This window comes from Aegilops tauschii, chromosome 2 (genome assembly GCF_002575655.3).
Source record: "Aegilops tauschii subsp. strangulata cultivar AL8/78 chromosome 2, Aet v6.0, whole genome shotgun sequence".
Lineage (NCBI taxonomy): Eukaryota > Viridiplantae > Streptophyta > Magnoliopsida > Poales > Poaceae > Aegilops > Aegilops tauschii.
In genome coordinates, this window is record NC_053036.3 from 570,689,266 (window position 1) to 570,701,408 (window position 12,143).

Below are 12,143 nucleotides of genomic sequence, written 5' to 3' on the forward strand. Positions count from 1 at the left end.
CCACCAACATTATTTCGAATTTGCGAACATTCACTAAAACAAGAATAATTTTAAAATCTGGAATGTTTTTTTATAAATGCAACTTGTTTTGAAAATCTTGATTTATTTTGTAATACACAAACATTTTTTCGAAAAATGGGAACATTTTTAAATTTCGAACATATTTTGGAATGTGAACTAAAAAAATTGAATGATTTTTTTCATGATTTTAATTTAATTTACAAGAATAGGGAAAATAATCGAAAATTGGAAGAAGAAAAGAATCAGGAAAGAAAAAGAGAAAGGAAAAGGAAATAGAAATAGAACACAGAAAGAAAGAAAATGGGCCGGCCCAGTTTTGGGCATCCTATGCGAAGGTCTGGTATTTGATGCTTGGTGTGGCAAATAGGCTTTCGCAGCAGTCTGGGCAGAAAAATAAGTGGGCCCGCTTCGTTGGGCCACAACACACGCGGGCCATGTATGAAAATTGTTTTTTCTTTTCTAGGAGACAGATGCAGAAAAATGAGTACCACCTCGGATTGAATTTTTTTACGTTGGTGAACGGATGAAAAGATCGGAGAAACACGCCTTGCTTTATTACTAAAAAAATAACTAAAGTAGGTATAGAAAATACGTCAAAAAATTGACAACATGTACCTTTCGAAAAGACATTAACATTTGTTGAATGTGTGAACATTATTTGAACATTTAGAACAAGTTTAGAAAATGTTTTGTGCATCAGGGAAAATAATCGAAAATTAGAATAAAAAAGAATCAGGAAAGAAAAAGAGAAAGGAAAAGGAAATAGAAATAGAACACAGAAAGAAAGAAAATGGGCCGTCCATTTTTGGGCATCCTGTCCGAAGGTCCGACTATATTTGATGTTGCGTGCGGCAAATAGGCTTTCGCAGCAGTCTGAGCAGAAAAATAAGTGGGCTGACTTCGTCGGGCCACAATGCATATGGCCCATGTACGAAAATTCTTTTTTCTTTTCGAGGAGACGGATGCACAAAAATTTAATACCACTTTGGATAGAAAAAAATTACGCCGGTGAACGGATGAAAAAATCAAAAAAACGCACCTTGCTTTATTAGTAAAAAAAAAAGAATAGCTATAGATATTAGTCCAAATGTGATAATTGATAAAGAGTCCTCATGAGCAATTTTGCTTGCATTTATGTTTTGCTTATGTTACCACTTTAGGACAGTTCCTAGTTGACGAGTGCTCCTTCGGGCGCCTCGCAATGATCACTCGCTGGTGGGCCACTTGGCGCACTCTCAGCAACCGCCACGTGTCGCGTTCTGGGCGCTCCTTCCGGATTTTTTTCTGCATGCGTTTTCAGCTTTTTAAACTGTTTTTGTTTTTTTTCGACTTTTTGGTTTTTCACCGGTCTCCCTTAGCTTCTGGACCAAAAATTGTTTTTGCTCAGAAAACGCGTTTTTTTGCTTCCGCGAGCGGCACAATTTTATTTTCGCGAGAGGCACGTCTGTGCCTCTAGGAAACGAAAAAAACGTGTTCTTCTTTTTATTTTCTTCCCCGAGAAGCACGGTTGTGCTTTCGCGAGAGGCACGGCCGCGCCTCTCGGAAACGAAAAAAACGCGTTTTCTATCTTTTTTCCTTTCGCGAGAGGCACGGCCGTGCCTATCGAAAACGAAAAAACGCGTTTTCTATTTTTTTTCCCTTCCAGGAGAGGCACGGTTTTGCTTCCGCGAGAGGCACAGTTGTGCTTTCGCAAGAGGCACGGTCGTGCCTCTCGGAAACGGAAAAAACACGTTTTCTATTTTTTTTTCTTTCGCAAGAGGCACGGTTTTGCTTCCGCGAGAGGCACGATTGTGCTTTCATGAGAGGCACGGCCGTGCATCTTGGAAACGAAAAAAAACGTGTTTTCTATTTTTTCCTTCCGCGAGAGGCACAATTTTGCTTCCGCGAAAGGCACGGTTGTGCTTTTCGCGAGAGGCACGGTTGTGCTCCCTCCGGTTTTTCCTGAAAAAAAAGTTCGCCAAAACCTACCAACATGGGATCTAGTTTTCAAGATCTCGATGCGAGGAATCCAACGGTGAAAATGGTTCGAGATTTGGACGCACGGTTTAAGAGATAAAATGTTTTGAACAAAACGATCTACGAAAAAAGGGAAAACTCCCAGGTTGCGACAAGTGACGCACATGTAGCGCGTCACTTGTCACAAACTGAGGAGGTGGGAGTGATCTTTACAAGGAGTACTCCTCAATTAGTGATTTCGGAGAGTTCAATGCTAGGTGCTTAGGGATGTGCTTAGAAAAATAAACCGGGTTTTTGTTAAGCCCAGTGTCTATTTCTATAGGAGAGACACCTAGTTAAATGTTACCTTGTACAAATAAGCACCAGTGCTTAAGAAAAACTTGATTTATTTCTCTAAGCACCTCCCCTAAGCACCTTGCATTATATAAGGCTTGAGTGGCGCCTTCAGCACCACTGGGAGGAAAAGGGCGCTCAAGCACCCCTGTTCGTGGGGCGGCCCATCTGAGGCGAGTGCTTCACCGTTTCCCCTGCTCGATCGCTTCAACGTCCCCTTCCCTGATTGATCGAGCACCACAAAGTCGTGAACCAGCCGGACTCTAAAAAAAAGTCGTGAACCAGCCCCTAAAAAAAGTCACCGTTGGCCATTTGACTTTTTAAAAATATGATTTTAAAAAAAAATCATGAATTCTAAAATGTTTATGGATTTTGATTTTTTTGAACAAACTTCAAAAAGTTTATCGAATTTGAAAAAAGTATATTAAACTTGAAAAAAAGTTCACCAAATTTGAAAAAGTTCATCAATTTTTTTAAGTTCATCAATTTGAAGAATTTTTTATCAATTTTTTAAAAAAGTTCATCGTGAAGAAGAGTTCATCAGATTTGAAAAAAGTTCACAAAAAAATCATCAATTTTGAAAAAAGAATCATCGAATTTGCAAAAAGTTCATCAATTTTGAAAAAGGTTCACAAAATAATGTTCGCGAAATCGAAAAAAGGTTCACGAAATCGATAACAACAAAAAACTGAAGAAAAACCGGCCAAAAGAAAAAAACAAAACATATTCACGTTCTTTATTTCAAGAATTATAAAAGATGCTCTGAATTACCAAACTACGTTGCCCCCGGTGGTTACAACGCTCGTACAGAGACTGTGGTGTGAAGGGTTCGAATCTCCATTGCGCACCTTTTTTGACAGATTTTAGAGAAGAAGGAGAAAAAGAGAGACGGGCCGGCCCATTGTGGATGGTGAAAGATTTTAGAGAAGAAGGAGAAACAGAGTAAGATGGGCCGGACTAGTGTGGATGGTGGGGTGTGCGCCCGATTGCACAAATAACTGTATTGAGTGCAGAGAGCGCCGTTTAGGAAATGCCGGCAAAGGCGAGGCGAGGATACATCTCACATTAAGCGAGATATATGTTAAGCAGTGCACATCTATGCAGTAGATCCATGTGCGTACCCTAACCAGGCGATTAGGGTTTAACTGCTCATCAAACATGAACGCCTGCTCACCTCCTCATTTGGGAACCGGCGTCTGCACCTCCCTACTTTCAGGTGCCCCTGCTTTCTCTTAATCCCAGCCTAATGCTTTTCGATTTCTCAGGTTGTGTGCTCCGGATCGACATGTGGTCGACCGTTTTAGTTCGTATGTCTCTTGCTGCTCCGATGGGCTTCATCACTTACATGCATGTTGCTGCTTTCATGTGTTCCGTATTGTTCTTCTCGCTGGCTTTATCATGTGCAGAAAGCATAAAATGCTAATATGTATTAGGCTTTGAAGTTCCATGGTACATGGTATTAGTTTTTCTTGCGAGAAACATGGTATTAGTTCTTCTAGACACTAGCTTCCTCATACAAAATAACCTCTATGGGTCCCCATATTATTAGACTGAATCAGTGCCATTAAATAAATGTTAATTTCTTTTGTGATTGGTGATAATTGATAACTGATACAAAGTACTACTCTTTGTGTATGATTGGCACCTATGTTTTCTGGTTACACAAGGTATTCTAGGATATTGATCAGCTCTTTCTCTATGGCAAGAAATAGATAAGGCCTTTTCTGTACGGTATTAGTTTTCTTATGGTTTCAATAGTTCAATTTAGTTATATGATCACATGGGTCTTGATTATATTTGTGGGCAATGAAAGTTTTTAGTTTAGGATACATGTTGCCTTCAATTCGATTTTATTAGCATTAATCTTTGTGGTTATCCTCCTTCTTTACTATTTGTCATTCCGCATTTATGTTTCTCTGATATACTAGACGCACACCCCCTATTTTCAGCCACCAGTTTTGTTTCTAATCCTGATCTTATGTTTTGAATTTCTCAGATTGTGATCCGGATCCAAAGGAGCTTGACACTTTACTCCATGTCTCTTTCTGCTCTAATGACTTCATTGCTTCGCAAGCCTCTTGCTGCACGTGTTGGTACGCAAGCTCTCATTTTTTAATTTAATTATTTATTTTTGTTTCGGTGCATAACATATACCATGCTAATTTTCTCCCTGGACTATTCCATGCAATGTATTTGTTCAAACATATATACGGGCTACAATCTTCTTTATGTTTAGGCAATCACATGTGTTTGGTTTGCAAAGATGGATGGCGCGGAAAATTCATCAAGGCTTCCTGATGGGCACTCAATCTCTCATAGTCGTGGGCGCCCCAGTCGTCGGGCTCAATGTATTGTGGCCCCTGGACAACCAATCTACTTCTTTCGATAATAGTAAGATCTTACTATTTTACTAATTGGTGTACTTCAGGTTGAAATCTCCTTTTTGTAGCAATTACGAAATATGCATATGGCCATGCTGACATATCAAATTCTTACTTATATTACATACCAAATTTCAACTATCAAATCCATCATTCTTAGACAAGCTTATCCAAAGTTATATGTTTCTCTCGGCTAGCCTGGTTAGTCAAGAATAACCAGACCAATAATGATCTTTTTTTTTAACATGAGGACATGGTCAAGCAGGCATACAAGCACCTACTAACTGCACTATCTTTGACATAAAATTAGTTATATTGTGGCTTAAATTCTAAACCAGTAAATTCGCAGTATTACTACTTCATGATGACCCTACGCATGTACTGATTTATGGACTCAACTTATGCAACTATTAAGTTTAAATGTGAAGTATATGGGTCGATATGCACTTTATTGAGTTGATAGTGTGGACACTTTATTGAATTGATAGTGTGGACTTTATTACAACTTTTGTCAATATATACTATCTTTATGTTGCATGTGGAAATGGTACAAACAAAAGGACATATCATGCCTTTTTTTTGTTGAGACTCAGTTTGCCTCAAAACCATGCCTAAGTACTAACTGTAGTACCAAACCATTTTCAACTAGTGTGATGGTAAAACCGACTGCAAAAACAGTAAAGAGTTACCATGACACTGAACTACCAAATCATATAATGCAATATTTTTTATCAACTATTAAAATAATAAAATAAAGTACTGCCTCTAATATATATAGACACACACACACACACACACACACACACACACACACACACACACACTTGTTTTCATCATTTTTAATATCAAATCTCCTCCGCAAATCCCAGCAGAAACACTCGGGTTTGATGTTCTCATCCTTGAGATCGACCACCCTTGGGAAAATGTTTTCCATTCAATTATTCTATTGATATTCAGTAAATATTTCACAACTATACATAATCAAATATAATAAGTCATATGTATTTTTAATTTTTATTCCCATGTTATCAACCTACTTCGCTGCAACGCGCTAGGTATATCTAGTTCTCCCAAATGGGCATACCTCATTTGAATTATTATGTGCATTAAGGCTATGGACAACTCCAACAAAGCGCCGAAATTCCTTTAGTCACCAGATCTAGCTACTCTGGATCAATGCTTATCCAAAATGAGCTGGAGGTTATGAAACGGTGGGCAGCAAATGTGTGGAAACTTTGCAGCAATTGCCTACGACTGCTGAGTTGGATGGGAGGCTGATACATTTTTTACGCAACCTACAGAGCAGCACTAACTGGAGAATAGATGTGGAGCAGTTAAATTTTGAACAAGAATTTGCCGCGTTTCTCCGGTTCCATAGTGTGGACCTGGATTGTGCTCACAATCAGCTCCCATTTCGACTCGTGCGGTCTCTGGAGAGATGGGAATTAGCTGTCCGGTGGAGATGCACCTACAAGATAGTTCTTACCAAGTGTGTTTTGTACTGTGGTTGGATGGTTAGAGGGACTGTGATATCCCCAGCTCATCAGAGTTCAAGTCCTAATGCTCGCATTTATTCCTGGATTTATTTCAGGATTTCTGGCGATGCGCATTCAATGGGAGACGTTCCCGTCGATGACGAGGTGTCTACGGTGACTTCGTAAATTTCAAGATGACATGCCGGCTCAGTCTTTCGGAGGTGCTCATAGAAGTAGGGTGTGCGTGTGTGCGTTCATATGAGTGAATGTATGCGCATGTATATGAGCGCTTGCATCTGTACTGTGTTAAAGAAAAAGTTTGATTAATGAGCTTTCGTTGCAATGAAACAAAAAATTGTTACAAGATTCAAATATACTAGTACTCGGGTGCTCTTTGGAATGCAGAATTCTCAAGACGCTGGAGGTGATCAAGATTTGGTTAAGGGTCCATCTTGGCTGATGTATTAACTACTCCCACGGCCGGCGGTACCGCGGAAGTGTTCATGTTAAGAAATCAAAGATGACGAGACATGTACTCGATGTGCATATTTCTTCTTCTTTTTCGAAGCTGTTTGGCTATGACATCGTTTGAGTTTGTTGTTTTTGGCGCGTGCATCTTGCAATGCTGCTGCAAGATACTCCCTCCGTTCCAAAATACTTGTGGTGGTTTTAGTACATGTACTAAAACCATGACAAGTATTTTGGAACGGAGGGAGTAGGTTTTAAAAGAGCAATCCTTCCATTGTCTAAAAAGGGTGTGTGGTAGGAAGAAAGGCAAAGTTTCATTCAGACCACCAGAATAATTACTATCTCTGTAAATAGATATAAGACGTTTTACAGAAGTCTCTAAAACGTCTTAGATTGTTCGATGAAAAATAACCATAGACATTTCACCCAGCAGCTCACATGTCACAGCAAATCTGACTAGTTCACTGGCATACATAATCGATAGTAGTTCTAACACAAGCAGTAGTATAGTTGGTAGTAGCATATATAGTTGCATCATTACGAAACATTATTGTAGAAGTTCTATGGGACTTGCAAGTCTCGAGCAGGTAACATGATCAGCAGCCCAAACGATCCCACAGCAGCAGGGGCAGTTTACGGACCGGACTTGTCTTGGTTTCACCCAGAAGAGACACCGATCGACTTGATCCCGTTCCCCGCGGCTTCAACCATGGGCACCACCTGCACTCGAACCAAGTTCACAGCTGTTAACTCTCCGAGCAGACGCCCGGTATACAACTTCATGATGATTCATATAACAACATCATAGCACAAGAACAAATTAAGCCATTTAATCGGGTGCATTGCGCCTCTTATAGAGGGATGCATGGATTTTAGCCTACTAAGCTTAGGAAAAATACTTGCTTTATTGTGTTACTACAAAAGAAACAAAACAAAACAAAATGGTCAACACTGACATTACTGGTAGGAAGGAAAAACCCGGTATGTTTCTTACCGGACTTGCTTCACCAAATGCCGCTGTGGTCCGCTGCCGCTTCACTTCCTCGACGGTCGTAGTCGCTTCATCGCTCGTATCCTTTCTCTTGGTGTGAGAACCTGCTTCAGCCGAATAAGGCCCTGTTTGGTTCATAAGTCCTAGGACTTTTTTTAGTCCCAACTTATAAGTCCCTACTTGTTTGGTTCCTGGGACTTAACATGGACTAAAAGACCATATTACAACTATAAGTCCCTATAAGTCCCTCCTTGAGAGTCTTATTTCATAAGTCTCAAATGCCCACTTTAAGTCCCTCCTGTTTGGTTTAGATGGGACTTAAAGGGACTTATTTAAGTCCCTACACCAATAAGTCCCTGTAACCAAACACCCCCTAAGTGCTAGTAAGGTCACTATATTAGCTATTATCACGGCATAAAAGATGCCTTCAATCATACGTAACGTTCTCTACCAGTGAAAACCCTGGAAAAAGAAACAATGAACATTCATTTTAAGTACCAAAGATGAATGAGCAAGTGGATTGTGTAAATTTGAAAGAGGGGGTCTAAACTTGATTTACTTTGATTTGTTGTCTGAATATTTGGAGTTCCTGGATGAAATTATAGTCTGGAACACTATGGGAGTATAACATAATTGAAAGAGCTAACAAATGCAGGATTTCGTTTTCTTGTATCTATCAAATTATTTATAAGATGAATTTACATACAAACCGAGTGATGAAAGACATCAGAAATTAAGCAGCACTGCCAGTCATATAACCAGATTAATGCAATTGTAACATGGCAATCACATAAAACTATCAGAAATGTGCATACAGAGACCTGGCAATAGATTTGGTGCTCTATAACAACTAACAATGTCTGGATCAACAAATTTACCTGCTGCGTTTGTCGGTGACGAGGCCCCAGACATTTTTACTTCTTTCGGAGTAGCAGATATCGGCTGGCCGGGTGGAGCACCTTCGACAAATTTGGAATTAGAAGTGTCGGCAAGCAATTAACCTGGATTTCTAATGATATGCAAGCTTACCAGTTCCCAGATGAAATTACAGTCCGGAACTAGGGGAGGGAGTGCATAACATAAGCAAAAGAAGGAAAAAAAGCTAAAAAATGCAAGTATTTGTTGTTTTCTGCATCTACCACATTATTTTGTAAGACGAATTTCCGTACAAACCAAGTGACAATAGACAGTAGAAAGCAGCACTGCCAGTCATATAACTGGATTAATGCAAGTGTACCATGGCAATCACATAACACTACCGATAGTGTGCATACAGGGACCTGGCAATACATTTGGTGTTCTATAACAACTAACATTGTCCAGATCAACAAATTTACCTGCTGCACTTGTCAGTGACGAGGTCCCAAACATTTTTGCACCTTCCAAAATAGCAGATATGGGCTGGCAGGTTGGAGCACCTGCGACAAATTTGGAATTAGAAGTGTCAGCAAGCAGCCAGACACTGAGTGCTCAACTAATTTAATGTGCCTGGATTTCTTACAATATGCAAGCTTAGCAGTTCCCAGATGAAATAACAGCCCAGAACTATAGGAGGGAATGCATAACGTAAGCAAAAGAAGGAAAAGAGCTAACAAATCCAAGTATTTATATTTACCACATTTTTATATGAGATGAGTTTCCATACAAACCAAGTGACAATAGACAACAGAAAGCAGCACTTCCAGTCAGATAACCAGATTAATGCAATTGTAACATGGCAATCACATAACACTTATCAATATTGTGCATACAGAGACCTGACAATACATTTGGTGTTTTATAACAATTAACAATGTCCAGATCAACAAATTTACCTGCTGCATTTGCCGGTGACGAGGCCCCTAACATTTTTGCAGCTGTCAAAGTAGCAGATATGTGCTGGCAGCCTGGAGCATCTGCGATGGACAAATTTGAAATTAGAAGTGTCGGCAAGCAGCTTGGCAGTGAGTGCTCAACTAATTTAAATTACCTGGATTTATCTCTGCTGGTGAGATCCCAAGGACTGACAACACTTTCTGCAACTGCAAGGGTGTAGCACCAGACACTCCTGCAGCAGGTAGCCAAGTGCTGATGAATTGCATTTCGGATGAACAACAACATCAAGGTAGCATAATAAGCTGTGCCTAGTTACGAGCTAGCATGCATGCAAGGATAACCGGCACTTAATGCGAAGCGATCAACACAAGATGTGGACATACGAGAAAGACGTTTCCACCATAGATCATCTAACCACAAAGGCAGGAAATCAAAGCATGGAAAGGTAATATAGGCCACAGGGCACTCATAGAAAGTACACACCTACATACATACGAGTTAGTACTGTATTTTAGCAAGGGCCTTAAAATTTAACCACAACTATGATGCGTATTTGTGAAGCTATGGTTTTTAGCAAAAGTTAGTTGTATGAAATTTAAACAGCAATCCCATGCACATAGTTTCCTAGTAAGTCATAATTAACCACTTTATTTAATGGTTATGTTCAAGTTATTAGAAAGAAAAACAGCGTGCTGATGTGGCCCAGAATAACCCAATACATTACATAGGCAGTAAAGAGCCTATAGATAGTAAGTTAAGGCGCTGGCAAAATGACAAAGCTAAAAAGAGAGACATGGGAACGAAACAAATGTGAGTTTACCTTGGTTCCCTACTGGATAACGTGCCATGGGAATTATGCCAGCCTTTAAAGTTTCATCTGAATGTCACACAAATTCATCAGTTAATTTCCACCCATACATAGTTTCCATCCAATCCAACAGGCAACAGTACAGTATATTTAAGCAGAGTGACCGGATCTATATATTCTGGATGTGGCCGACTAATTAACAGTTGGTTGTCGAACATCAAAATCAAATGACCAGCATATTTCTTTTGTTCTGGCTATGTGGATGCTGCTGATCTTTGAGAGATGTGTTTTTAATCTATACGGTCATAACTAAAATACACAAAATAAACAAATGAACAGAGGCTAGTGCTTTTTTTACCAAGGATATCCGCCAGCGATTCACGTGCTTTTTCATCAGACACTGCGCATCAATCGGAAGACATGATGAATAACAGCATGCCGCAGGTGTGGGATTTAGACATTTCAGATGTACGCGGCTTAATCATACGTACCTTTATCTTTATCCGCAGGCGCAATGAGGTGGCTACAAAATGCAGGGAATGTTCAGATGTGGGCGAAAACCGATTACCTCTTGTGAACAATACTACTAGAAACAATTACCTCTTCATGGCCCTGATGATAGCTTTTGGTCGCGGCCGGGAGCCTTCTTGTTTCTTATTCTTGACGTGACCCCTCCCTCGGGACAAACTATATGAAGGAAGATCAATTAGAAGCAACACATTGGGACTGGCTGGCTGATTACTACTGAAGCCGGTCTAAGCGGTCGGGAGTAATAAGATTTGGGGGATGCATTACCCGGGAGGAGCAACGGGAAGTAGCTGGTGTGGCGCGGCGGTCGGCAGTGAGATGCGGCCTTGCAGCTCCAGGGTAGCGGTGGCCAACCTCCAGACAACAAACGATGCTTTGCTCCTCACACTCTCCCAGTCCATGTCGGCCCTGCGTGCGTGCGCGCGCCCGGTTATGAACGAATGAAAATGTTATTTGAGGATGCCTGCGTTACGTACACTGGTCACTGGTGGGTGGGTCGATGAGGTACCTGATATGGGGGAAGCCGAGCACGAGGAAGGTGATGGAGCGGAGCCTCAGCTCGCCGTGGCCGACGTCTCCGCTATGGCACAGCTCGAAGTAGGAGCCGGGCAGGGCGCTGGGGTCGACGTGGCCGGCGACGGCGTCGGCGAAGCGGCGGTGCGTGACGAGGAAGGCGTGGAGGAGGTCGGCGTTGGAGCTCCGCGGGCGGGGCGGCGGCGGCAGGTGGAGCTCCAGGTAGGCGATGGCGTCCGCCCAGCGGCCCCGCTCCACGAGGCCGCGCAGGTGGCGCAGGCTCATGTGCACGCCCGTCTTCCGCGTCACCCTGGACGCACAACGAAACCGCATACATAGATCGGCGTCAGGAATGATGGAGGGAAGGATCTCGCTGCGTATTGAGATCGGTCGCTTGATTACTCGGCGTAGGCGCCATGGAAGCCTTGATCCCGTAGGAAGGCGAGGAGTCGCCGGTGACGGAGCCGCTCCACGCAGGGATGGTCCACCGAGCCGGAGGGCTTCTCGGCAGTCTCGACCTTGGAGGAATCCATCACGACGATGGAGGCGGCGCTAGCGATTTGGGGGTTGGGTTCCGGGACACGGAAGGATGGGGGGCGGATGGTATGTATATTGATTACTAGGTAGGAAGTGCGGCTTGCCGCACCCGACAGCATCAGCGATGCTGTCGGGTATAGTCATATCCAACCTGATAATACAGTTATTGAAGCATTGAAATGTAAAAAATAGCATAATATAATTGTTTTTATCAATCTAATATATCAAGTTTATATCAGAATCATCGCATCGATACATACACATTCAGTACATATCAATTGGTTCAGAAAACAACAAAAGGCTCCAGTCCAAAATCA

At 41.6% G+C, this 12,143-nt stretch overlaps 1 protein-coding gene across 2 annotated transcripts; it reads right to left on the reverse strand.

Annotated features, from left to right (window-relative positions):
* Nucleotides 1-7,077: 7,077 nt before the first annotated feature.
* Nucleotides 7,078-11,845, reverse strand: LOC120974181 (uncharacterized). 2 transcript variants are annotated; one of them, XM_040400604.2, is made up of 13 exons: nt 11,692-11,845; nt 11,285-11,599; nt 11,044-11,184; nt 10,849-10,935; nt 10,740-10,771; nt 10,607-10,648; nt 10,261-10,317; nt 9,595-9,672; nt 9,440-9,520; nt 8,963-9,043; nt 8,504-8,584; nt 7,629-7,729; nt 7,078-7,354 (listed from the first exon to the last, which is right to left on the reverse strand). In XM_040400604.2, exons 1-13 carry the CDS (start codon nt 11,820-11,822, stop codon nt 7,292-7,294), a joined length of 1,290 nt encoding a protein of 429 aa, XP_040256538.1. In that variant the 5' UTR covers nt 11,823-11,845; the 3' UTR covers nt 7,078-7,291. The 2 variants fall into 2 exon arrangements, with proteins under 2 accessions (XP_040256538.1, XP_045089229.1); XM_045233294.1 differs by lacking the exon at nt 7,078-7,354 and having other exon boundaries at nt 7,630-8,087.
* Nucleotides 11,846-12,143: the final 298 nt, after the last annotated feature.

Excerpts from the sequence above, each read along its gene's own strand:
- LOC120974181 (XM_040400604.2), bottom strand. The coding sequence starts at position 11,822 with ATGGATTCCTCCAAGGTCGAGACTGCCGAGAAGCCCTCCGGCTCGGTG. Across the intron at positions 9,673-10,260 it reads TTATCCAGTAGGGAACCAAG|GAGTGTCTGGTGCTACACCC; the intron begins GTAAACTCACAT and ends TACCTGCTGCAG. Across the intron at positions 9,521-9,594 it reads ACCAGCAGAGATAAATCCAG|ATGCTCCAGGCTGCCAGCAC; the intron begins GTAATTTAAATT and ends TGTCCATCGCAG.